General features: G+C 52.1%; 1 protein-coding gene across 3 annotated transcripts; it reads right to left on the bottom strand.

Moving 5' to 3' along the window:
- Nucleotides 1-3,345: 3,345 nt before the first annotated feature.
- Nucleotides 3,346-20,503, bottom strand: LOC149315373 (tumor necrosis factor receptor superfamily member 5-like). Of its 3 annotated transcripts, XM_089513375.1 has the most exons (9): nucleotides 20,445-20,503; nucleotides 12,563-12,644; nucleotides 10,894-11,022; nucleotides 10,664-10,810; nucleotides 7,076-7,169; nucleotides 6,581-6,642; nucleotides 6,061-6,183; nucleotides 4,598-4,623; nucleotides 3,346-4,285 (listed from the first exon to the last, which is right to left on the bottom strand). In XM_089513375.1, exons 1-9 carry the CDS (start codon nucleotides 20,499-20,501, stop codon nucleotides 4,151-4,153), a joined length of 855 nt encoding a protein of 284 aa, XP_089369501.1. In that variant the 5' UTR covers nucleotides 20,502-20,503; the 3' UTR covers nucleotides 3,346-4,150. The 3 variants fall into 3 exon arrangements, with proteins under 3 accessions (XP_089369501.1, XP_089369500.1, XP_089369503.1); XM_089513374.1 differs by lacking the exon at nucleotides 20,445-20,503 and having other exon boundaries at nucleotides 12,563-12,939; XM_089513377.1 differs by lacking the exons at nucleotides 10,894-11,022; nucleotides 20,445-20,503 and having other exon boundaries at nucleotides 12,563-12,939.
- Nucleotides 20,504-25,110: the final 4,607 nt, after the last annotated feature.

Raw genomic sequence — 25,110 nt, forward strand, 5'->3', positions numbered from 1 at the left:
TCCAGACTAAGTGCCACCATTATAATGGGGCTTGGGTGCGGCGGCACGGCAGCACACACCATTCATTTTATCTAACGGAAAGGGGGGGTCCGGACCCCAAGAACCCCCCCTTGGCTACATCCCTGCAGAAAGCATGAGGATTGGAGAGGCAGCATGGCGCAATGGATTTGGGTGTTGAGCTATGACTCTAGAGACTAGGTTTGAACCCTCCTTTGGCCATGGAAAACCATGTTCACTGCCTTGAGTCCCTATTCTGGGGGAAAGGTGGGATATAAGAAAATAATAATAATAATAATAATAATAATAATAATAATAATAATAATAGAGTGATCTTGGGGAAGTCACACCTTCTCAGCCTCAAGGGAAGGCAATGGCAAACCTCCCCTGAACAAATCTTGCCTAGAAAACCCCAGGATAGGTTTGCCTTACGGTCACCATAAGTCAGAATTGACTTGAAGGCACACAACAACAACAACAACAACAACATGCGGATACAGCGCTCATGCAATTTTGCAAAGGGATGCCCTCCTTTGCAGCACTTCTGGCCCTGTGCCTCAAAAAGGACTTGGCGGGAATTGAAAACTAAAAAGAAGGTAGAGAAGAATGAGGACAAGAAGAGATAAAGAGTGGATTAAAAGTATGTAGAGGAGATAGAAGCAGAAGGGATAGAAGAAGAACAAAGGTAAAGGGATAGTAGGAAAAGTGGAGCCCAAGCAAGCTAAGGCAATCGGTGTGTTGCATGTTTGTTGCATGGATATTGCTTGGGGAGGGATGTTTTCTGCTCACCTGTTTGTTGTGAGTTGGAAACAGAGTGGTTTGAGTTGTATGGAGTTGTGTGGTGAAGGAAACTCATGCAATATACCAAATGTAAAGGAGGTGGCGGAGTGTGTGCTTTGCTCTCAGTGTGTGGGTTTGCAAAATGGGATCTGGTCCAGCAGCGCTCTGCAAATACTAGAAACACAACAGCACACGCATACTCTGTGTGTGTGTGTTTGTGTGGCACATGAACACTTGCACATGGGCCTGAGGAAGATGGACAACAAGAAGGGAACTCAGTGGCGAAGCGGGGAGAGAAACCTCTAAAGCGCCATAGCCTTTGGCAGAAGCATCCCGGCATCCATCCGTTGCCAGCAGGTGATTCACTCCATCTTCCCATAGAGGCTCCATGGCTCCGCATCTATTGCGTGGGAGCGCCAGCATCGCAAAGCCAAACCGGTTCCGGATTACATTCCGATTCTCTCTGGCAAACCTGGACCTCGTGTCAAGACATGTACTGGGTTTGCTGAGCCTTTGGTTACGTTTCACAGCTTGACAAAAGTGTGTGTTACATAAACATGCACTTGCATGGTGGTGCGTCTTGGGGCTTTAGTATGTTTTTGTGTGTCGTTGTGTTTTCCTTTTATGATGGCTCCTTGGGCATCGATCCACCATCCCTAGATTCTCAGCTTTCGTTTCAAAAAGCAAGTCTCTGGCCCACAGAGAAGCAGCAATGCAAAATAGCAAGGGACAGAGTGGTCTCTTGTTCTGCACAGCCAAATGTGGCCTATGCTCAAAAGGCCAATGCCGTTCTAGGCTGCGTCAATAGAAGCATCCCAGTAATGCTTCTATTGGTATTGCTTCTATCTGTACATCAAGGGAAATCATAGGGCCACTCTGTTCTGCTCTGGTCAGGCCCCACCTGGAATAATATTGTGTCCAGTTCTGGGCAAAACAATTCAAAAAGGACGTTGAGAAACTGGAGCCATGTGTCCAAAGGAGGGCCACCTAAATGAGGAAGGGTCTGGAAACCATATAAAGCCCGAAGGGAGGGAGGGAGGGAGGGAGGGAGGGAGGGAGAAAGAAAGAAAGAAAGAAAGAAAGAAAGAAAGAAAGAAAGAAAGAAAGAAAGAAGTCTTGCTGCATCTCCAGAACGGGAGCGGAGGGCGTCCTTTGCGCGTGGCAGGGGCGCCACCTGGTGGCCAGATGCCCAAGTGCCCCGCAGGTGGGAAGCCGTCCCTTTGCTGCTGCTGCTGCTGCTGCTGCTGCTGCCTTGGGCCAAAGGTCAGGCTGAGCAGAGGTCCTCCTTTCCCGGGGCCAGTCCTACATTTCAGCCTCCTGCCCAGAAGGGGCTCCAAAATGCCCTCCATTTGGAACATGATGAAGCAGCATGGGTTTATGTTTATTTTTTCCATAGGGGTGTGTGTGTGTGTGTGTGTATAAACAGCTGTAAACACATTTGAATTAATCACTGAAGCTTCTTCCCAAATACTACCTACTTCTTTATACGTAACAGGAAAAAGAATGGTCGAAATAAAAGGAAAAGCAGCTCCTTTGACTGCCTCCTAGTTTCCTCTGGTTCTGGTTTGCATCTCATTTCCCAGCGGCCTTCAGCCCTTGAGATCTGGTCTTCTAAGTCTCCAATACCTGGATTGATGTTGATAGGAGTGGCCATGGCCTCCATTGTTCAGTGCCTGGTCCTTCCTTTGTGGCTGTGAGGGCATCTGGCCACCCTGCTCCGGCTGCTTTGCAGACCACCTGGAAGCCCCCTCCCCATCTCAGCCCCAAAGGCACTCGGGTTCTATGTATCCCTGCATGGCTGAAGGGGGTTAGGCTGGGTGGCTCCTGGGGTTCCTTCAAACACTAGGACTGTATGTATTCCTGCCGGGCAGAGGATGGCCCTTGGAGAGTTGGAGTCCTTTCCAATGCTAGGATGGGGCTGGACTGGATGGCCCTTGGGTCCCTTCAAACACTAGGATGCCAAGTACTCCCACATGGCAGAGAAGGGATGGTCTGGATGACCCTTAGGGTCCCTTTCAACTCTAGTGAAATGGTCTGCCAGGGAGGGTGATGGTGTTTAAACAGTTTGGATGGGCATCTTTCAGGAGCGCTTTCCCTCTGTATTCCTGCATGGAAGGGAGTTGGACTGGATTGCCTCTGGGCTCTTCCCCAACTCTATTGGAAGACTCTTTTGTATGGGGCTGGGGGCGGTCTCCTTCATCGGAGGCTGGCTGGGCATCTTCTTTCCAGAGCACTTTGGCTGTGGGTTCCTGCGGGGCAGAATGGGGTTGGACTAGCGAGCCTTTCCAATTCTCTGACTCTAGGTCAGGTATGGGGATTGTGTAGCCTTCCTCTAGATATTACCAAAAGTCCCATCAGGCCTCCCTAGCCAGCCTAAACAGTGGTGAGAAATGCTGGGAGTTGCAGTCCACCAACACCTGGAGCAAGGCCAGGTGAGCCCCATCCCTGGTCCAGATGCACCTGGAGCCATTTTGCCTTTTCAGCCTTATACCCTGTGAGGAAGGGGAAGGCAGAGGAGACAAAACCCCATCGTCCCCAAACAGAACACACCTGATGGCTTTGCCAAAATAAAAAATATATCTATTTATTTAACACACAGAAAGGCAGACAAGGGAGCAGACACAGCAAAGCGCTGGCAGTGAAACCCTGCAATTGGTTGCGTTTGATACAAGAGGCCAGTGGGTCACATTTGCAGGACTCCCCGAGACCCAGAGCAGAAGGGAAGGAAGGAAGGGGTCTTGCTGGGTCCCCAGGCCAAGGGGCCTCTCTTCCTTCCCCACATCTATTTGCAAAATGTGGGGCCACTCCAGCAAGCCCTGTCTCTCCACTTGGGGGGAAGGAGGAGGAGGTAGGTCTCTCCACTGGACCACTGGAGGCCTCTGCTGACCAGCTGCAACTGGGTGGAGGTCTCCCTTGCAAACCCCACCCAGCTCCATGTGGCCTCCCAGAAAAGACGTGTTGTGGGCCACCAGAGAGAAGGGGCCATGGATGAGCTAAATGGCGCCAGGCCCCCTGACCAGCCAGAAGGGAAAAAGGCTTCTCTGACCCCCTTCCCTTGAGCCACCCCCCTCCAACAGCATCAGTCCTTGCAACTAAAGGCAGCCATAACACTGTCAGGACACACGGACGCTCTTCCTTCTCCTCCTCTGCATCCACTTGTTCTGGCGCTTTGGGGACACTGACTGTCAGGCCCCGTTGCTTGCAGCTCCCTCTTTGATGTGGGTGATGGGAAGCAATGCTCCCTCGAGGCTTTGCATGAAAAAGGCCCCCAGGGGAGGGTCCAGGTCCAAAATTCCCAGCGGCGGCATTGTTCTTGGGCGATGGTGGTGCCGCTGCTGCCTCCTGGGTGGGCAAGGAAGACCCCTGGCTCCATTCAGGCCTTCTCCTGGATGGCCAAGTGGCTCTCCTTGCCATCCTCCTGGGCCACCGGCTGCCCGCCCACCAGCGTCTCTGGAATGGGCAAGGCCAGGCGTTCCTCCATGAGTTCATCCTCCTCCGGCTGCTGGACCTGAAGAGGGGTAACAGATGACTGGCATCAGTTGGGAGGCATGGTCCAGGGGCGAGCGAATTGGGGCCTCCATTGTGCCATTTCTGTGCCAACCGAACAGTGTGACAGTGACACAATTGGGCCTGGAAGGTGGTGGGCTTTTTTCCCTGGCAGGGATGCTTCAATTTCTTGCCCTGGCAGAGAGGTTGACTTGAGGGGTCAAGCAGAGGCATCCCCCCCACAACTAGCAGTGCCCCACCACCTATCGACCCATGGGGCCTGGGGCTCACTCACATCCTGAGAAGGGAAGGGAAGGGGGGCATGGGCACATACCTGGTTGGGTTGTGGCTTCTGGAGGCCTATGGAGGAAGAGAAAGAAGGGAAAGCATCAAGGTCAGGGGACCCAGGGGAGTGGGGCCCTTCCTCTTTGGGTGACCCACAATGAGAGGGGAACTTTCGTGGGTGAGGGATCTCCCAAGAAGGTGCTGGAAGCAAAGCCCCCTCTTGCCACTGTGACCCACTCTGGGTTCTGACCACTGGCCCCACCTGGGCTGAGCCTGTCCTCCTTCAGGGAAGTAGAAGGAAATGCCAAGTCCCGGGATTGGGGCCCTTCCCTTTTGAACTTTCACAAGGGAGGGCAAAATAGGACCCTTTTAGTTAATCCATTAACTATGCAAGTCATTCCCCCCTCAAAAAATAGAGAGAGACTGCCCAAAGCCATCGCTGCAATGGGGTGAGGGTCCTGCGCATGCTTCTTTTCCAGGATACAGGAGCAATACCAGCCACGAAGCAGAGGCTTTTCTCCCAGTGGAGTGGGGGCAGCAATCCCATATAGAACGACCGTAGGACTGTCAGTCCAGCATTGCGTATGGGGGGGTACGACCCACAGCTCAAGGTCTGGAAGGGCAGGCCCCCCTCTCAGCCCCAAAGGGAAGCCAAGGCAAGGAGTCTCCTGTCAAGTGGGGAAGCTGGGAAGGGGCCCAGATCCAAAGCCCCCCCCACCCCATGAAAACCCTTGCCCTCCTTCCCCTCCCCAGCCCCCCATTTACCCCCCACCAGCCCTTTCCCTATAGCCCTCATGCTTCAACATGGACATATTCACCCCCCCAACCCACTGTGGCCCCCCTTTCCTCAGTGCTCCCCAATTTTCCTGAGCATCCTCATGAACCCAATGAACCCTGTCTCCTCATAACGCATCCAGAGGAACACTCCCCTTAGAATATTAACATTTTATTACAGTAATACTGTGACACTATCCTTGATATGCATTTATTATTGTTATTACTATTACTCCTATGAGTTCCATCCATCATCATCCATCATTAGAAGCCTTCTGCGTCTGGCAGAAGCTGAGCAAAGGAAGCTGGGGGTCCTTCTGAGGAAGGGGAACCCTCTGCCCCCTTAAGCCAGCCCCCCCATTTGAAGGCAGAAGCCCCTGCAGCCCCCCACAGAAGCCCCCCACAACCAGACTGGGCTCTGAGCTTCACTGCTGCCAAACCTCTCCAACTTGCTTTTCTCCTGGGGAAGAACTGGGACCGGCTGGGACTGGGGCCCTTCATGACAGGCCACTTGGGGGCATTCTGCTGACCAGTGGCTCCCCTGGGGGGGGGGTCTGCCATGGACCCCAAGAGTCAGAACCCACTGAGCATGTTGCTCCCTGCTTCTGCTGCCAAGCCCCCCCTTGTTTTCCTGGGACTGCCCCCCCAGCCACTTGCCACTAGGGCCACCCCCACAAGGCCTGCCCCACAGGCAGAGATCTCTGGGGGGACCCTCTGACCCAGAGACCCGAGACTCACCCTTGTGTCGTCGTTGCCAATACCAGAGAATGAAGATGCCCCCCAGCAGAAGGATGGCTGCTAGGGGGAGCAGTGCCAGCAGGTGGGTCCTCTCAGCATCTCTATGGGGAGGGGGACGGAAATCTGGGGGAGAGGAAGAGGAGTGAGTGGCAAGGGAAAGCCCTACACTTTGGGGTTATTCCTGGACCCCAACAGTAAGCTTCCTGTCCACCCGTCCCTCCCTTCAATTGCTCCTGCCCCCCACTTTGCTCCGCTAGATACCCCTGGTCAAGTTTTCCCCTTTAACGGGAACAGTGGTGCCCCCTTCCCCAAATCCCTGTGACCCATCTGGGCACCCCCCCAGTGGCTGCAACACACAAAGCCGTGCTTATGGCGCACTCCTAAGGACAGAGGGAATGCCCCTCCCCAGCATGCAGCCCCCTCCCCTCTGTGTCCCTTAAATGGTCTGGGGGGGTCAACCTGCCAAATTTCCACCCCTCTTTCCCAGGATCCTGCTGGCTGCCCCCGGAAGGTCACTGACCGCAAACTACATCCGAAGATGGTGTCCCACTCTCTTTCTGGACAAGATTTTGGTCTTCACAGCTGCAGAGAAAGGTGAGATCTGTTTTAATGCAAGATGTGGAATCCCACCCCATCCTTTGCCAATTGGGAGAAAGGCGCCATATTGAAGAAAGAAAGCCAAAAGACACCTAAGGAGTCTGTTTTGGCATGAAGGCGGTTGCCCCTTCATGTGGCATTCCGGATGGTCAGTTTGGCTCCAAATCATGCCCACTGCATTGCCCCCACTGTTGTTGGCAGGTCTTCCTGCAAAGGTGTCTGAGGTCAGCGGTGCCCGTTTGCATGCCAGTCGTGGTTCAGCCCAGCCGCCATCACCCACCCATGGAGAGGGTCTCCAAGACCCCCAGGGTGAGGAAGAGGAGGGAAAGTGCCTGGGGTTCAAGAATGGGGGAGAGCCCCCCTGCCAACCACGGTTTGGGTCTCCCTGCCAGGCTGATCTCTGCCACATTTTCCGTACCTGCTCCATGGTTGGCACCGGGCAGTGGTTGATGAGACGTTCGAGAAGGAGCCGTCCGGACAGTCCTTGCAGATGGTGTCATGCTCATGGGTGGCTGGATCGTGGAAGAGAAGGATGACCACGTTAAGCTGTTGTTGCACCCTTGGGCACAAGCCAGGACCCTAGAACAAGCATTAGCCACCACCATAAGCAACACCTCGGGTCCAGGCTATCTGGAGGAAGGCATCTCCCATGGAAGCCTGCCCAAGTTTTAAGGTCCTTGGGAGAGGAAGGCTTTCTCTTTGGAGGCTGTCTTTAAGCAGAGGCTGGATGGCCATCTGTCAGTGGGGATGCTTTGATGGAGAGTTCCTGCATGGCAGAAGAAGAAGTGGGTTGGACTGGATCAGGGCCCTTCTTGGGGTCTCTTCCAACTCTAGGAACCTATGAAGTCACACTTTCTCACCCTCAGAGGATGACAATAGCACATGCCCCCTAAAAAAACCTGCCAACCCCCACCCATGATAGGTTCATAGAATCCGAGAGCTGGAAGACACCCCAAGAAGGGCCATCCAGTCCAACCCCCTTCTGCCATGCAGGAACTCTCAATCAAAACATCCCCACTGACAGATGATGGCCATCCAGCCTCTGTTTAAAGACCTCCAAAGAAGGAGTCTCCACCAAAATCTCCATTGAGGGAATTGTGTGTTCCACTGTCGAAGAGCTCTTACTCTCAGGAGATTCCTCCTAATATTGAGCTGGAATCTCTTTTCCAGGAGCTTGCATCCATTGCTCCACTGGGTCCCAGTCTCTGGAGCATCAGAAAACAAGCTTGCACCCTCCTCAATATGACCTCCCTTCAAATACTGAAACAGGGCTATCATCATATCACCTCTTAACCTTTTCTTCTCTCCCTGGGCTTTATGGCTTCCAGACCTTCTACCATTTTGGTTGCCTTTCTCTGACCCGCTCCAGCTTGTCCGCATGCTTCTTGGATTGTGGCGCTCAGAACTGGACACAGGATTATTGCACATGAGAAATCATAATGTTGAGGTGTAGTTTCCTCTAGTTTGCATCCATGTGTCCTGTTCTCTGGAGCAGCAGAGAACAAGCTTGCTCCATCTTCAATGTGATATCCCTTCAAATACTTAAACAGGGCTATTCACTGCTTTGACTTGAAGACACACAACAACAACGATTGGATGACATGGCAGCAAATACCTCTTGTAACCCAATAAACAAAGCATGTGATTCAGGTGACTTCCTTTTAGCAAGTCACTCTCCAGGACAAAATAGGTGGCCATCATCTCCGCATCTTCCTAGGAGAAGTAGTGAGACTGAAGGTTTCTCCTTTTGCCTGCACTATCCTTTATCCCGTAGTCTGAGGATGTAGGCTTCCCAGGCAAATGTCGATCCAAGCCATTATAAACCTTTCATTAACTGCAAACTACTTTGTTGTTTTTGATGCATGTTCCAGTTCTCTGAGAAGCTCTGCAGAAGGAAGACGTGGTTCTGTTGTTACTCTGCAGATTTAAAGCTAAACTCTAGCGGACTTAGCATTGGCATTTTTGATATTTAAATATTTTGTCTCCTAAACAAAGGCGGAAGCCTTAAAAAACTCCAATTGGCCCCAGACGCATGCGCTGCACTTTGATTCCCATTGCTTTCTTCGAAGTGCTTTTGAGCTTTCTGAAGGTATAGCTGTGTCTAACAGAACTGCTTCTCTTGATTCTTTTACAACAATTATGTCTGCTCTTTTAGCTGCATTTGGTCCTCATTTGTATTGTGAGCTGCCCTGGATGTCGGGAGAAAGACAAGATCAATTCATTCCTGAGGATGCCAGGTCCTTTGCCCCGTGGCAACAATGCCTCTGTCAGTGGCATGGAGGTAAGAAGGGGACCCCAAAGAGGGAAGGGGTCGGCCGGCAGCCCCTCCTCACCCCCAGGACCCCCCAAACCCAGCAAGGGAAGAGGCTTCTGCCCCAGAGCCAGGCCATCGCAATCGCAGCCATCCTTGGACAGAGGGTCACTTGGCCGCAGGGGTCCAGGCACTGGTCACTTCTGGGCTGGACTACTGCAAGGGGCTCTAGGTGGGGCTGCCCTTGAGGATGGCTCTGAAATGGTAGCTGAAGTAGAAAGGCTTCAGATGGGCTTACGCAGAGTAAGACCATCAACTCCATACTGAAAAAAACTAAATGGGCTGCCTATCTGCCACTGGGCCAGGTTTAAGGTTTTACTCTGATGCTTGTTGTTGTTGTTGTTGTTGTTGTGTGCCTCCAAGTTGTTTCTGACTTATGGCAACCCTATATGGGGCTTTCTGGGCAAGATTTGTCTGGAGCAGGCTTGCTTTTTCCATCCCCTGAGGAGGCTGAGAGAGTGTGGCTTGCCAAAGGTCACCCAGTGGGTTTCATGGCTGAGCCAGGATTCAGACCCTGGTCTCCCAGAGTCCTGGTCCAATGCTCAAACCACTAGGCCATGCCGGCTCCCTTCCTGACCCACCATTTGTAGCCTTGGAATAATGCCACTTGCTCCCTATTGTCCGGCTGGACAGTCATTCGGAGCATTTGTGAATACTGTGGCCCTTAATATCCACTGGACTTTGGCTCCAGGATCTGCTGTGGGTACCAAAATCCATGGATGCCCCAATCTCAGTGGCATTCAATGGCAGAGTAAAAGGGTGTCTCTTATATCAAATGGCAAAATCAAGGTTTGCTTTTTTGGAAATCATATACAGTCAGCCCTCCATATCCACATTTGATTTATCCACAGATTCAAGCATCCACGGCTTGAAAATGTTTTTAAAATATGCAAATTCCCCAAAACAAACCTCCATCTTGGCAAGTTATATAAGGGACACCATTTCACTATGCCATTGTATTTAATGGGACTTGTGCATCCATGGCTGTTGGTATCCATTGGAGGGGGGGGGGGTCTTGGAGCCAAATCCCAGCAAATAGCAAAGGCCCACTGTATTTTAAAAATACTTCCAAGCTGTGGATGGTTGAATCTGTGGCTGCAGAATCTGTGGCAACGAAGGGAGGGAGGGAGGGAGGGAGGGCTGTAATTTGCATCTTCCTGGGGCATCATGCCACTTTGAATGTTTTGCATCTAAACAGGGTATCAAATACACAAACCTCAAGATTGCCTCTGAGCACATGCTAAGTACACATTTGGGGTTTAGCCCTCAGCATTCGCGGCTTTGACTTTTGTGGTTTTCATTATTTGCGATATGTTCTCTCTAGGGATCTCTAGGTCCTCCAGGGCAACTCAGCCAGAGGTTGACCATAGAGTTGTGCTGGAGGACTTAGAGGTTCCTAGAGAGAACACTTGTCTAGGCATTTGTGGTCCTCTATTATGGCTCTATGGTCAATGTCTGGCAGATGTTGAACACAGAGTTGCGCTGGAGGACCTGGAGATTCCTAGAGAGGTGTTCTCTTAGATAAAAAGAACAGTGGCTTTTTATTTGGGGGTCTCCCATGTTCCCGGGGGTCCTTTGCCCCCAACCCCAGCCAATGCAGAGTGACCACTGTACTGCCAGGCCTCTGGGTTGAAAGAGGCAACGTCCAGCCAAAACCTCATCTAAGCAAGAACTCCCACCTCCATGACCCCCCACCTTCGTGCTTGACCCCTTGGCCAGGGCCACACGGCGTGTTCTTCTTGCAGGTGTGGCACTCGTGGCTGGAGCAGTGGGTGCCATTGCGGCATCGGCATTTGACATCCCGTGTGGCTGACCCGGGCGCATGGACCACCAAACCGGCGTCTGAGAGAGGGAGAGAGGAATGAGCAGCTGGGAAGTGGGGGGCTCTGGGTGCCGTGAGAGGAGAACGTGGCGGGACCCCTTACTCTCACTGCACTCCCCGTGTGGGGTGCAGTACTTCTCCTTGGTCCAGCTGGCCTGGAAGTGCTGACCCTCGCAGGGCTCACAGACGGTGTCCCCCGAAGTCCCTGAACACTCTGTGCGCACCTTCTGGCCTGCAAGACAACGTCGGGACGTGCCACGAGATCCGGGAAGGGGAAATTGGGGGCTGGGGTGAGGTGTGTGTTATGGGGTGGCGGGTTCAAGAATGACATGAGTGCAGCCAAGCAACATCTGGGGGGCTGGAAGGGAAGAGCAACGGAGCTCCCCTCTGGCTGCATAGCAATCCTCATCCAGTTTCAGTGCAAGACCCTCCACAGAAGGAGAGTCACCCACGTTTTGAGCATCGTGGGAATTCTGTCAGCAACAGCAGTCACTTTGAAAGGGAGTTTGTTACACAATGCATTCTGCATGGCGGCAGAAGAGGGTTAGAACAGATGGCCTTTGGGGCTGCTTTTAAATCTAGGATTCTATGTATTCCTGCATTGCGAAAGGGATTAACATGGATGGTTCTTGGGGTTGCTTTCAAATCTAGGATTCTATCTATTCCTGCATTGCAAAAGGGATTAACATGGATGGCCCTTGGGGTTGCTTTTAACTCTAGGATTCTCTGTATTCCTGCATGGCAGAAGAGGATGAGAATGGATTCCAACTCTAGGATTCTCTGTATTCTTGCACAACAAAAGGGATTGGAATGGGTGGCCCTTGGGGGTCCCTTCCAACTCTCTGATGCTGTGATTCTTTGTTGTTGTTGTGTGCCTACAAGTCATTGCAGAATTGTAGGAACCCTAAGGCAAACCAAACTGAATCTATCACAGGGTTTCTAGACAAGATTTGTCCAGAGGCGTCTTGCCACTGCCTTTCCCTGAGGCTGAGAGAGTGTGCCTTCCCCAAGGCCATCCAGCGGGTTTTGTGGCCAAGTCAGGATTCGAACCCCACTCTCCAGAGTTGTTGGCCAACACCTAAACCACTACAATGCCGCACTTACAGTCAGGAAGTATTTCTCCTACTGCTTTGTCAGAATCTCCTTTCTTGCAGTGTTGGGGCTCAGATCCTTGTACCCCTTGGAGCAGCGGCAAATGACCAACAGACCAAAGAGCAGAGGGACCATCGGCCCTTTGGATGCTGGCTTTCGGGGCTTTGACCCCTTTCCCAAAAAACACTTCAGTGGAGCAAAGATGGGGAAGACCCCTGCCCCTTTTTCCAGCCAGTTCCTTGGACTGAGCAAAGGGGATAATGAGGCAACTCAGGGTCTGAAAAGACCTTTTCCCAGGTCTCTCCAAATAGACACGGGACAATGTACAGTTTGGACTGCAACCCAGGATGGATCCAAAGAACTACTGAAATGACGCCCCTGGACCTTGACCTCCTTATACCAAGTTGAGCACAGAATCATAGAATGATAAAAGTTGGAAGAGACCCCAAGGGCTGTACAGTCCAACCCCCTTCTGCCATGCAGGAACTCTCTATCAAAGCATCTCCGACAGATGACCACACAGTCTCTGATGCCTTGCCCACTGGTCCCTTGTAATTCGGGTGGGGGCTGCTCAACAGGTTGGGGGGCATAGGTGAGTCCTCCAAGCCTCGGGGGGGCAGGAGTCCAAAGAGGGGTCCCAGAGAGATCAGGGAGGAGGGCCACCCGCCCAAAGCTCTTACCTGGGGGGCATTTCCTGCAGCACCACTGGCTCTGCTTGTAGTGGGTGTCATTGCAGTCCCTCCCCTGATCCAGCGCCAGGCTCTGCCCAGAGGAAAGAGAAAGAGAGAGAATCATAGAATCAAAGAGTTGGAAGAGACCCCAAGGGCCCTCCAGTCCAAACCCATCTTCTGCCATGCAGGAACTCCCAGTCAATGCATCCCCATTGACAGATGGCTATCCAGCCTTTGTTTAAAGACCTCCAAAGAAGGATACTCCACTAAAATCTCCAGGGGAATATATTCCACTGTCAAACAGCTCTTACTCTCAGGAAGTTCCTCCTGATGTTGAGCTGGAATCTCTTTTCCTGGAGCTTCCATCCATTGTTCCATTTCTTAGTCTCTGGAGCATCAGAAAACAAGCTTGCTCCCTCCTCAATATGACATCTCTTCAAGTATTTAAACAGAGCTCTATCATACCACCTCTTGACCTTCCCTTCTCCAGAGTAAACATCCCCAGCAATTCCCTAAGTCTCTCCTGGGAGGGATTCATGGTTTCCAGAGCCTTCACCATTTTAGTCGCTCTCCTTTGGACACATGGCTCCAGTTTCTCAATTTCACACTGTTGACTCATGTTCAACTTGTGGTCTACTTGGACTCCTACATCCCTTTCATACGGGTAAGTCTCTCGTTCAAATAGGTGTCCCCCATAATCCTATATCTGTGCATTTCATTCTTCAGCCCTAAGTGCAGTACCTTACATTTCTCCCTGTTGAATTTCATTTTGTTAGCTTTGGCCCAGCTTTCTAGTCTATTCAGGTCATTTTGAATCTTGATCCTGTCCTCTGGGGTATTAGCTATTCCTCCTAATTTGGTGTCATCTACAGATTTGATAAGTATGCTCCCAATTCTGTCATCCAGGTCATTGATAAAGATGTTGAATAGCCCTGGGCCCAGGACAGAGCCCCACTGGACACCCCACTGGTCACTTCTCTCCAGGAGGAAGAAGAGGAGCCATGGCTGAGCACCCTTTGGCTTCGGCCGGTCAACCAGTTACTAATCCACATAGCAGACACATTGCCTAGCCCACATTTCGCTAGAAACCACAAGGCTGCCGCCGCCAACGCAGGAGCCTCTGCTCCGGGGAACGCCTGCACCAGTGGCTTCCTCTCCGGCGGTTATTTTGGGCGAGGTGATGAACGCCTGCTATCTGCCACCATCTTCCCCATCATCGCTGCCGCTCCCTGTCCCTGTCTGGCCATAAAGAAGATAAAAAGCCAGCCTGCCTCTTTCCTCTTTGGCCAGCGGCTAATAGGGCTGATTGGTGGCTGCGCTGAAAGGGGTCAGGCCCTCGGTCCTCTCCTGGGGCTCCGGCCGCTCTTTGCCAAAAGGCAATTCCTGGAACACAGTTCTTGAGCAATTCCAGGACACAACCCTCCCATAACTAAGGGCCTCTCTTGCGCCAGCAAAAGCAAAACCAGCGCCTCCATCCATAGCCATGGACTCTCTCCTTTCCCATCCCTCTGTGTCCTGGCCTGGCCCCCCTTTCCCCCCACTGTCTAGTCTGAGTGACCCCAAGAGCCCCTTGGGCTGCTGACTGGTGGTCCGTCGCCCGCAGCCCACTGACCTTTCCAAGCCCCTCACCCAAACCAAGGCCAAGGAAGAACAAACCCAAGCATCCACAGAAGGCAGCCGGGAGGTGAGCAGACGTCCTCATCACCACAAAGGAGGACAAGGCTGCGCAAAATGGAAGACATTCAGGCAAAATGTAGGACATTACCAAAGAAAAGACAGAAACACTAATAGAAATGGAAACTCATGCTCCTTGGTCATGCTCAAAATGGAGGATATTTTGACACTTCTCCTGGACTGAAATGCAGGACAGGTCCTGGAAAAGGAAGCCATCCAAGGACCAACCAAGGTTGACCCTGCTTAGCTTCCAAGATCATCAATTCTTAGGCTTTCCAATTTCCCAGGGCTTTTCTTAGTCAAGGAACCCTCCGAGGTGCTTTTGCCAATTTCATCCTCTGACATGGAGCCTCCAGCACTTGGCATTCACCGATGGTCTCCCATCCAACCCATAACCAGGGCTGACCCTGCTTAGTTTCCTAGAGAAGAGGAGATTTGGGGCCTTAAGGCTATTTAGGACCTCTCCACTGTCCCCAATAATTGAACAGAGGCTGGGGGACGGGGCCACACCCTTTTAGCCCCTTCCTTGGCAGGAGGGCAATGGGGGGCATCCCCTGGGGGTCTCCCTGGGGGCACCCCAAGAAAGGTGGGCCAGTGGAAGCCCAAGTGGGGCTGGTTTCAGTGCATGCCCTACAGCCATCTGTGGGATTTTGCCCCACTAGGCTTTAAAGGGGGCAGGAGAGGCTTGTGGGGCTAGGGGTGCCATTGGGAAACCAGGGTCCAAGCATCTCTTCCCTGTGGGGGTGGAGGGGGTGTTTTGGGGTTTTGGGGGGAGTGGGGTGACCTAGCCCAGTTTTGTGGAAGAGGGTTATGGGGCAAGGTCTGTGGGGCAGGACCCTGGTGGGAAACTGGGTGAGACCCACATGGGAGCCCTATGGCCGAATCAGAAAGGGAAAGAGGCTTCCTCAGCCTCCAGGGATTTGGGGGAATCCCCAAACTGGGAGCGCCCAGGGGAAACCCCAGGGCCCCCATCTGCCACGGGGCAGCCAGAGAAGCCAGGGACCCAGTGGGGACAGACAGGGGGGTCACACTGGGGCCTTGTGTCTGCAGTTGGTGGTTTCTCAAAGAGACCCCCAAAATCAAGACAGGGACCCTTGCCTAAGACCCCCCATAATGCCCTAAAGCCCCCTTGGCACCCCCACGAAACCCCCTGCGCCCCCTAAGTGCCACAGAGGTTGGGGTTCTGTGCTCACATTCCTAGGGTCAGGGTGACCAGACCCCCCCAACCCTAAAGGAGGACGAGGCCCCCGAAAATGTAGGACAAAATGGAAGACATCCCAAGAAGAAGGAAAAAAGCCCCTGTCCTCCGTCCTACTCAAAATGGAGGACATTGGCGGGAGGTGCGAAGGGGGTCCGGGAAAAGGAGGACAGAGGGTTCACTGGGCTACGAAGGAAAGGAAGAGCCCAGGGGAAGCTTGGGGCTTGGAGGGGGGCTTTGGGGTGGGGGTTAAGGGGAGGAATAAAGCCCCCCTCTCCTGTTTTCCCTCCAGTCCGCCTCAGCGAAAGGCAAAGGGACCACCCACGTCGCGTGCCTGAGACCCCCCAAGTGGCCGAGTGGGCTTTCCATTTGGGGACCCTCCCCAAGGGACAGAGGACCCCGGGGGCTTCGCGCCTTCCTCCCCCCACCCAGCGCCCCTTATTATGGGGGGGTCTAGGGGGTCCTCTGTCCCCTCCCCAGGGAAAATCCCACCGAAGCGGAAGCGAAAGCGAAAGCGAAACTCACCCCCAGCCCCAGCCCTCCTCCTCCTCCTCCTCCTCCTCGGGACCCCCGCAGCCCCCGCGGCATCGGCAGCAGCATCAGCAGCATCAGGGCCGGCCAGAAGAGCCCCCTCCTCCGCCCCATCCCAGCTCCCAAGTAGCCCCGGCCTCTGCCTGCTCCCCTCCTTATAAGAGGCCAAAGGGAATCCCCTCCAAGCCTCCGCCCCCAGCAGGCAGGGCTTCCCCCGATTGGGAGGGGCAGCAGCAGCAGCAGGAGGAAGAGCATGGACAGAGCGCCCCCAAGGCCTGCCCCCTCCCCAGCTGGCCTCCCAAACTTTGCTCCCTCTCCAGACGTTTTGGACTTCCGCTCCCAGAGTCCCTGGCTGCTGGCCAAACTGGCTGAGGCTTCTGGGAGATGAAGTCCAAAAACACCTGGAAAGGTTAAAAAAAAAAAGGGGGGGGGGGTCCACTGGATCCGCTTTTGGGTTTTGCTCCGAGTTCTTTCCCTGCAAATTCCCATCCTAGAAAAAGTCCTAAACTCAGAGGAAGGGGGTTTGCTTTGCATCCCCTTTTCTAGTAACCCCCCTTTTGCAGCCATATAGATCCATAGCACCCCCCTTTTGCCCCCATATGGCATTAGTTAATTAATTGGATTATTATTATTATTATTAACACGCAGTTCATTAAACAGGCTGAGGTTCGGGGAGACGCATTCATCCTCATCATCCTCCTCATCATCATGTATGTATTGACATGCCGCCTTTCCCTTTGGAGGATCTGGGCGGGTGACAAGAGTCCAACATAAGGTTTAGAGACCGAGCCCAGTCCCATAGCCCTCCCTCCTTCTGCTCAAAGACCCATAAACCTCACTCTCTGCCCCCCCCCCCCAATTGCCATTGCACCCAGATGCAAGGAGACTGAGCTGACCTTTGGGGGGGGCAGTTCAGGCTGGCATTTGGGGGGTGACTCTGGGGAGGCCTCCAAAGATGCACTTTGGCGGATCTCCTCTGGCAGATCGGTCCTTCCACATTTCCGGAGCGGCGGCTGAAAGGGTCCTCTGGGAAGTGGTCTTCCGTCCCGTTCTCTCTAACTGCAGTAGGCTCCTAGTCCCAGAGGACCGGAGGGTTTGGGAGGGACTCTAGGAGGGAGACCTTCCCTCAAGGAGTCTGGATCCCACCCCAAGAGGAGCCTAGAGATGGGGCGCAGGGTTATCAGTACGCTGATGACACCCAGATCTCTCTCTCTCTGGGTCTTGGGCATCTCCCCCGGAACGACTGCCTGAAGTCGGGAATGGATTGGATGCGGGAAAATAGACTCAAGCTGAATCCAAGTAAACCGGAGGTACTCCTGATAGGTAACCCTAATCTGGGTACGGAGATAAGTTCTTTGCCAGTTCTGGACAGGGTCACACTTCCCCTGAAGGACTGCCTTCGTAGCTTGGGGCTGCTCCTGGATTCGTGGCTTCAAGTGTCTTCTCAGGAGCGCCTCTTCTCAGCTTCGGCTGATGCGCCAGCTAGGACCCTTCCTGGAACCGGAAAACCTAGAAACGGTCGTACATGCCCTAGTAACCTCTCGCCTTGACTTCTGCAATGCGCTCTACATGGGACAACCTTTGTGCCACGTCCAGAAGCTCCAGCTGATACAAAACATGGCAGCCAGGCTGGCCGCCGGAAAATCCAAGTCCGACCATATTGCACCTATTTTAAAATCACTGCATTGGCTGCCTATTAGCTTCCGGGCTCAGTAGAAGGAGTTGGTTATCCCCTACAAAGCCCTACATGGCCTGGGTCCAGCCTCCTTGAAGGAAGGCCTCCTCCTCCTCCTCCTCCTCCTCCCATACAATCCTCCTGTACTCTCCGATCCTCCGGGAAAAACCTCTTGCAATCTAGGAAGACCAGGCTGGCGGTGAAATCCCCGGAGGGCCTTCTCTGCCTCCGCTCCAAAACCCTGGCATGACCTCCGGAAGAGATTGGCCAGTCATCCTCCCTCGAGGCTTTGAAAAGGCAACAAGACCCTTCCTCTTCCGGCAGGCCTTCCCCGATGGAGAAGGTCCAGGACCAACTGAACCCCCCTCCTCTTATTATTTCTCTTATTTGCGGCTTGTTTTTTAACTTTGATGTATTGTTATGTATTTTTCACCATGTTTACTTTCCTACTTGGGAGGGAGGGTTGGGCCGGGGTCTTCTGGGGCTTGTTGTTTTTATTGTTGGATATTGTATTAACTTGGATGTTACTCGCCTCCATCTTCAAAGCGGAAGAGGCGGGATACAAATAAATATTGATGATGATGATGATGATGATGATGATGATGATTGGTGACGTTTTGCCTGAGGCGTCTTCAGAGGATGCTGGCCTGGAGGAGAGTGGGGCAGTGTGTCCGGCATGTCGGCCGAAAGACCCACGGAAAACCATGAAGGCCGGCCGTGAAAGCCTCCGACTTCCCAAAGGCCACGGATGTGGAGCTTTGCACCAAGAAGGGACGGGGCACCGGGAATGAGGCCCCTCCGGCATCTTGGCCTTTCCCCATTGGGACTGAGCCCCCTGACCCCGACCCCGAGGCCCTCGAAGGCGGGAGGAAGGCTGGTCGGAGCCGCTGCGGGGTTTCTTCTTTTAATAAAGGTTTTTTATTAATAATGAAAGCAAGGCTATATCTACAATAGTTGTGATCAAATAACCCCCTTAAAACATGTCCCTGTGATCTCACCTCCCCAAAGTTCGATTTGTGCCCACTCCCCAAAGTCCCTTATTCTTCTAGACTCCTTTTCATCATCATATTATGATATATTATTATTAAATCCTAGAATCCTAGGGTTGGAAGAGACCCCAAGAAGGGCTCAGGTCCAGTCCAACCCCTTCTTCTGCCATGCAGGAAATCCGCATCAAAGCTTCCCTTGGGACAGATGGCCATCCAGCCTCTGCTTAAAGACCCCATTTCCTTTCCATCTGAGAAGGTAATAAATAATAATAATAAAAAGTTTATTTATATACCGCCCTTCATACATCAGGGCGGTTGACAACATATATCAAAATACAATAAAAACATTCCACTAAAACCAACAATTACACAGAAAAGGAATTAAAAAACACTCATGCCAGTGGCCATGCTGACACAGAGGAAGAGGTCAGGAAGCAGTCAGGGGCTAAGAGTCAGGGGTAGGCCTGCTCGAATAATAAGGTTTTTAACCCCTTCCTGAACTGGGCTAAGGAGGCGGCAGAGCGGAGCTCGGCGGGCAGCGAGTTCCAGAGGTTCGGGGCCAAGATGGTAAAGGCCCTGCTCGAAGTAGATGTCAGCCTAGCCTCTGGAACTCTTAGAAGTTGCTGCCCAGAAGATCTGAGTGTGCGGGGCGGATTGTATGGAGAGAGGCGGTCCTCTAGATACCCTGGGCCCAAGCCATTTAGGGCTTTATAGGTCATAACCAACACCTTGTATTGCGCCCGGAAGCGAATGGGCAGCCAATGGAGATCTTTTAGCCCCGGTGTTATATGGCTGGTCCTGGAGGTAGCAGTGACCAGACGTGCTGCCATGTTCTGCACTCATTGTAGCTTCTGGGTTTGGTACAAGGGTTGCCCCATGTTTTTTATTTTTCTTTAATTTTTTCCCCAGGAAAAATATCACAACTTTATTTACGTTCTCTCAAGTGTGCCGCAAGGCAAGGTCAGTTATTTCACACGTTTAGTAAACAAACCTCCACTCCCCTTTGGAACTTTATAACCCCTTTTCTGTTGTTCTGTGCTGGGATTTACCCAGAGGTTGGAAGGAGACATGCAGGGTTTCTGGGGAAGGGAAACTGGGCTCTCCAAGGGGGGAAGGAACGCTTTGGGAAACCCCAAAGGAGGCTGCCCTGGGCAGGGATGTCCTCTGTGGGTCAGGAAGAGGGCCCATGGCAAGGCCCCAGGGCAGTGAAGGATGCCAGCTGGGCACAGGGTGCCTTGGGATGCTCCTTATTATGGGTTGCCCCTGACACTTCATGGGGGAGGCTTATAGGGAGACGGTCACTGCCGCTGTGGGGCCTGTGGGAGCGGGGCCTTCTCAGCAGTGGGCACCCCAGTTGCAAGTGGCACCAGTTGCGCAGGGCTCTCCCATGGGAGGCCTGGCTGGCACCAGCACTGGCACCACTTAGGACAGCGGTTCTCAACCTCTGGGTCGCACCCCTTTGGGGGTTGAATGACCCTTCCACAGGGGTCGCCTAAGTCCATCGGAAACACATATGTCCAATGGTAGCAACGGACATAATGTTAGGGTTGTGGGTCACCACACCATGAGAAACTGCGCTAAAGGGGTGTAGCGCCAGGAAGGTTGGGAGCCCCTGGTTTAGGGGCCAAGCCAAAGCGAGACCCAACGGTTTGCTTTTGAAATGTTTCACACGTGGCTTTAAACTGCTTTAACCTTTTTGACTTGTTTCAACTTGCGAACGTTTCGTATTTGCTTTCAAGTGAAAAACAATTATTATTAAAAAGAAAAACATATAAAAACCAATTAGATACAAAACCCCCCAAAAGACACAACACCAGACCCTACGCTCCGCCCCAAAGTCTCCTGGCGTCGGGGTTTGTTGCTTTTGACAGCAGGGACCATTGGCAGCGATGTCCCTGGCGCCTCCTTCCCTCGCTCCCTCTTCTCTCCTTGTATTCTCCGCTTACGGAGCTCTAAGGGCTGCGGCTGGATTTCTGTGCTATCTCCATAGGGCAGCAATTGTCACTTGCATTGGATTGCTATTCTTTTGTTGTTGGCGGAGGGTGCTCCAGTCGCTTGTTCTGTTGGGTTAGGCATTGGTTCTTATATCGTGCTTTTATTGGAACCTGCCTCGATCCGGAGGGAAAGGCGGACTCCAAACTAATAGCATTGTTGCGATTATTATCGTACAACACAGATCCTAATAATGACCCCTCTCCTCCTTTGTCTTTACTCTTCCGCAGTCATGCCTGCAAGGTCACTCTCCTTCCGGGGAGGGGGCTATAAATAAATACTTGTTATTGTTGTTATTGTTATTCTCAGCCAAAGACACACACTCACAAACTCCACATGCAGTCAAACACATTTCCTTTTCCCAACCTTGTGCTATGGAGTTTCTTTCTGGCTCGAATGGATGCTTTTCTCTCACCACAATCCAGGCGTTTCTCCCATTGCTTTGAAGGCTCCATTTTGTATTTGCTTCCAAGCAGCTCCTGATTCAAGGTGAGCCCATCCTGGGGTTTTCCCTGGAGGTCTGCCATTCCCCTCCTCTGAGGCTGAGAGAGTGTTACCCAGAGCTTCGTGGCTGAGCAGGGATTCGAACCCTGATTTCCAGAGTTGGAGCCCAACCTGCAAACCGCTCTGCCATGCTATTTATTTACATGATTTCAAATTGTTTTAGCCTAGAATCGTAGAATCAGAGGGTTGGAAGAGGCCTGATCCAGTCCAAGCTCCTTCTTTTGCCATGCAGGAACTCTCCATCGAAGCCTGCCATTGACGGACGGCCTTGGACAGCCTCCAAGGAAGGAACCTGATTTCATACTGACTGCATTCATACGCTGCTGTGAGGTTTGGTAAGATTGAGCAGGACAGGAACATTTCAATGAGCAAATAAACGTATGAAGCACTTTCCCTTGTTAACCCCAAATAGCTTTGGGGAGGGAGACAGAGATCAGAGCAAATGCTGGTGTTGTTTGACTGCAGCTCCCAGCATCCCCCACCAATGGCTGGGTTGGCTGATGGCACTTGCAGCCCAGCAGCAATTCGAGGATGAGATGGTTCCCATTATGAATTTCAAGGCTGAAGGTGGCGATGGATGGCATCCTGCAAAAGGCCCCTGCCCCATGGAGACTGCAGCGTAGGGTTTCCGACTTCTAGCCGCTCTAATGGGCTCTTCCTGGCACAATTGTGCCTTTGTTTATTTGTGGGATTCATATCCCTCCTTCTCCCAAAATGGGATCCAAGGCAGCTTCAAGGTTAGTTCAGAGCGGCTCTGCCCTTGCCTTCCTCTGAGGCCGAGAGTCTGTGACTTTGCCTAAGGCCACCCAATGGGTCTCCATGGCCAAAGCAGGGATTCGAACCCTGCTCTCCATGGCCCTGGCCCAGCCTTCCAACCACGACACCATTCTGGCTCCCAGTTTTACCCCAATGTTGGAACCCTACACTTCGTCCAGAGGCTCCTGGGGCCCAGAGGCTGCTAAGTAAAAGCAACCCCCCCAAGAAGCCCGTTTTAGCCGCTTAGAGAAGAGGAAGCCACCCATCGGCCGCTTTCAGTTCCAGAAAAGCTGCTCTTTAAAACCCAACATCATCCGGGAAGGAAACGGCCTTTAAAGGGCAAACCAGGCCCTCCTGGGGCTTCTGGGGCTTCTGGGGCGTGGGTGCGAATCTCTACAGTTCGGAACAAGGAGGCCGGGGGGGGGGGCTCAGCAGGCTTGGAGGACTTGGAGGACGGTTGGGCGCGGGCCCAGAGGCTTCACTTATCCCCCCCACACCCACATTTTCTGCATCATCGTTCATTCACACAAAAACCCCACACGACGCGGGGAAGTTTCTTGCTGCAAAAAGCCCCCAGACGACCAAAGGAGCAACAAAGTCAAAGGGAGATTCCTGTTTCGGTTTCCTTCGGCAGAAACAACATTCTTTTAATCACATTGCGGCAAGTCTCTGGAATTCTGGCCCTCCGTGAAAAGAATCAGATGCCGATTCTGTGGCGTTCCTACGGCGCAGGTCTAGCTCTGGAGCGTATTCCACATCTACACTGTAAAAATAATGCAGTTTCACACCACTTTGAGCACCGCAGCTCCATCCTCAGGAATCCTGGGCCTCATTCCCACTACCTTTTAAACCGGATTGCAAATGGGTTTGAACTGGTTTAAATGACCACAATCTGCACTTGAACCGAATTGTTGAAGCGATTCGGAGAGGGGGGCCATGCGCCAGACCCATTCAACCACGTCTTTTTGACGCTGATTTTTTCCGTGTCTTTTGGGATACATCGATTCCAGGCAAGTGTGAACCAGATGCGGATTGGAATCGGTTTAAAAGTGCCCTTTGGCCATATGGAGCGGATGCATTTTGAATCAATTCGTTCATCAATGTGAACCACAAGTGGGTCCTTTTGTTTTATTTTGCAGCAAGAAAATGCGACCGGTGCAAACGTCGTCTGAAAGGATCCATCGATTTGGATCGCAAAGCTGTTTATTTGCAAGTGGGGATGCAGCCCTGGATGGCGCTGATGATGGTTTGATTGATTGATTGATTGATGATGCTGGTTTGATCGCCTGTATTGATTTCCCCTGCCTTCCCCCCCGACTATTATTCTCATTATCCCAGAGGGACTCACTCAAGGAGGCTCACCACAAACTTAAAACAAGATTTAATCAAGAATGGATGGAGGTTTGGGACAAAATGAAGCTGACTTATGCTAAGGCCAGTCTGAGGAGGTCGTAATCTGGCCGCAATGAAGACACATCGGATTCAATTTCAAAAGACTGGACACATATCAGTTACAAGGAATAAAAGGCAGGCCTCCGACCTGAGAGGCTTTGGGCAGCTGTCTGCTGTGAAGAAGGGCGCAAAGGCCAATGGGCAAAGGATGGCTCTGGCGGCGCCGATACCTGGAGACCCATCCCCAGAAGCCATTAGGATGGACAAAGACAGCGCACCATTTAGGCATTTGGAAGCTTGTTTTTACTTACATTGTTTTAATTGCATTGTATGAGTTTAACGCAGAGCAACTGTATATTTTCCCTTTTTTGTGGCTGTTGTTGTTTGGTGTTTTCTGTCTGTTTCTTGGCTTCATTTTTCTTTAAATGTAAGAAACCAAATAAAGATGATAATTAAAAAACAAAACCAAATTCAAAACGGAAGAAGTCTGGGGTCGTTTCACAAGGTCTTTAGCCTCTTCTCTGCCAAAGACGGAGCCACGGCGGCCAAAGCGGCGTGAAACTGCGTTATCTCTGCAGTGCGTCCTCAAGGCAAGGCCCTCTTCTGTGGGATTCCTGAGGCCTTTCTCTGAGGAAGAAGCCGGTGGGGCTTCAAGAGGAGGCAGGGCAGAAGGGCCAACAAAGGGGTCTCTTCTTCGGGGGGGGGGTAATTATGATTAAAAACAAACTTTATTGACGTAAAATAAAGACGTATCTCGCAAACGAAACGGGGGGAAACCAAGAGACAAAGACAGAAACGTAGAAATATGGGGGGGGGGGGAAATAGGGAAATAAATATCCGGGGGCCACCTCCCATTTCTAGACAGCTTTGCTTGCGATTACTCCTCTTCTTCTCTTATACACTCATTCACTTCTTAAGTCCTAAGACTTTGCTGGTACTTCCCTGCAAGAACTCAACCCTGGAAAGACTTGCTTGCAGGAGATTGGAAGTAAAAAGGAAGATGCCAGACTGGTCAGGAACAACAAATTCGGGAAGGAGTTGGTTTCGCCTGCCTCCAATAAAAAGAAAGGAGTAGCACTTTACGTTAATCTGGAATATGATGCGCAAGAGGTATTGAATGACAGAAGCGGACGCTGTGTTGGGGTTCAGATTGTTCTCGATGGAAAAGCCCTTCTGCTTCTAGGAGCAGATGCTGCCCGAGAGAATAAGGGCCAGGCTTGCCTACCTTTACTAAAGAAACTCGAGAACCTAGCGTTCGATTCCTGTCTGTCAATGGGGAACCGGAACGGTGTTCTGGAACCGCTAACCGACAGACAGCCTGAGAAAAACACAAAGGCGGGGCAAGGCACATCTCCAAAGGGATTTTCTGAATTGAAGCACGGCTTTTTATTAAAGGTGTTTGGAGAGAAGGGATTGGCTTTCCCCTGAAAGTCACACTCATGGGATAGAGTCGGCATGTCCTTTGACGCCAAGGATATTGGAGACGGAGGTCAAGCCAAGGGTGTTCTCTGAGCATAGGATGATTACCGCGTCCATTGATTCAGGTAGCAATGGATTTAACTGGAAACTGCAGAGCGAGCGTCTGTACAAAGAGAAAACAGCGGAAGAAACCTCCCAATGTATACAAGACTCCTTTAGAGAAAGCAGGGGTAGGCAACCTGCGGCCCGCTGGCCAGATGTGGCCCGGCAAGGCCTTGGGACCGGCCCCAGCCTGGTCCTGCTGCCAATTGCCACCAGGGCCTTTGGGGGGCAATTGTCTATAGAAGCCTCAGAAACATGCATTTATCTTAACATTTTTTAAAAAATCAGCAATTTTTTTCGCGTGTCCTCCATTTTTTAAAAAAGT

The sequence above is a fragment of the Sceloporus occidentalis genome, unplaced genomic scaffold (assembly GCF_023333645.1).
Source record: "Sceloporus occidentalis isolate IW3139 unplaced genomic scaffold, rSceOcc1.0.p SCAF_3, whole genome shotgun sequence".
NCBI lineage: Eukaryota > Metazoa > Chordata > Lepidosauria > Squamata > Phrynosomatidae > Sceloporus > Sceloporus occidentalis.

Bases quoted from the DNA above. Each gene is read 5' to 3' on its own strand.
- LOC149315373 (XM_089513374.1), bottom strand. From the start codon at position 12,737: ATGGCAGAAGATGGGTTTGGACTGGAGGGCCCTTGGGGTCTCTTCCAA. The intron at 7,170-10,663 runs GTGGGGGGTCAT...TCCACGATCCAG, and splicing joins CCAAGGGGTCAAGCACGAAG to CCACCCATGAGCATGACACC. The intron at 6,643-7,075 runs GTACGGAAAATG...CTTTCTCTGCAG, and splicing joins CGGTGCCAACCATGGAGCAG to CTGTGAAGACCAAAATCTTG.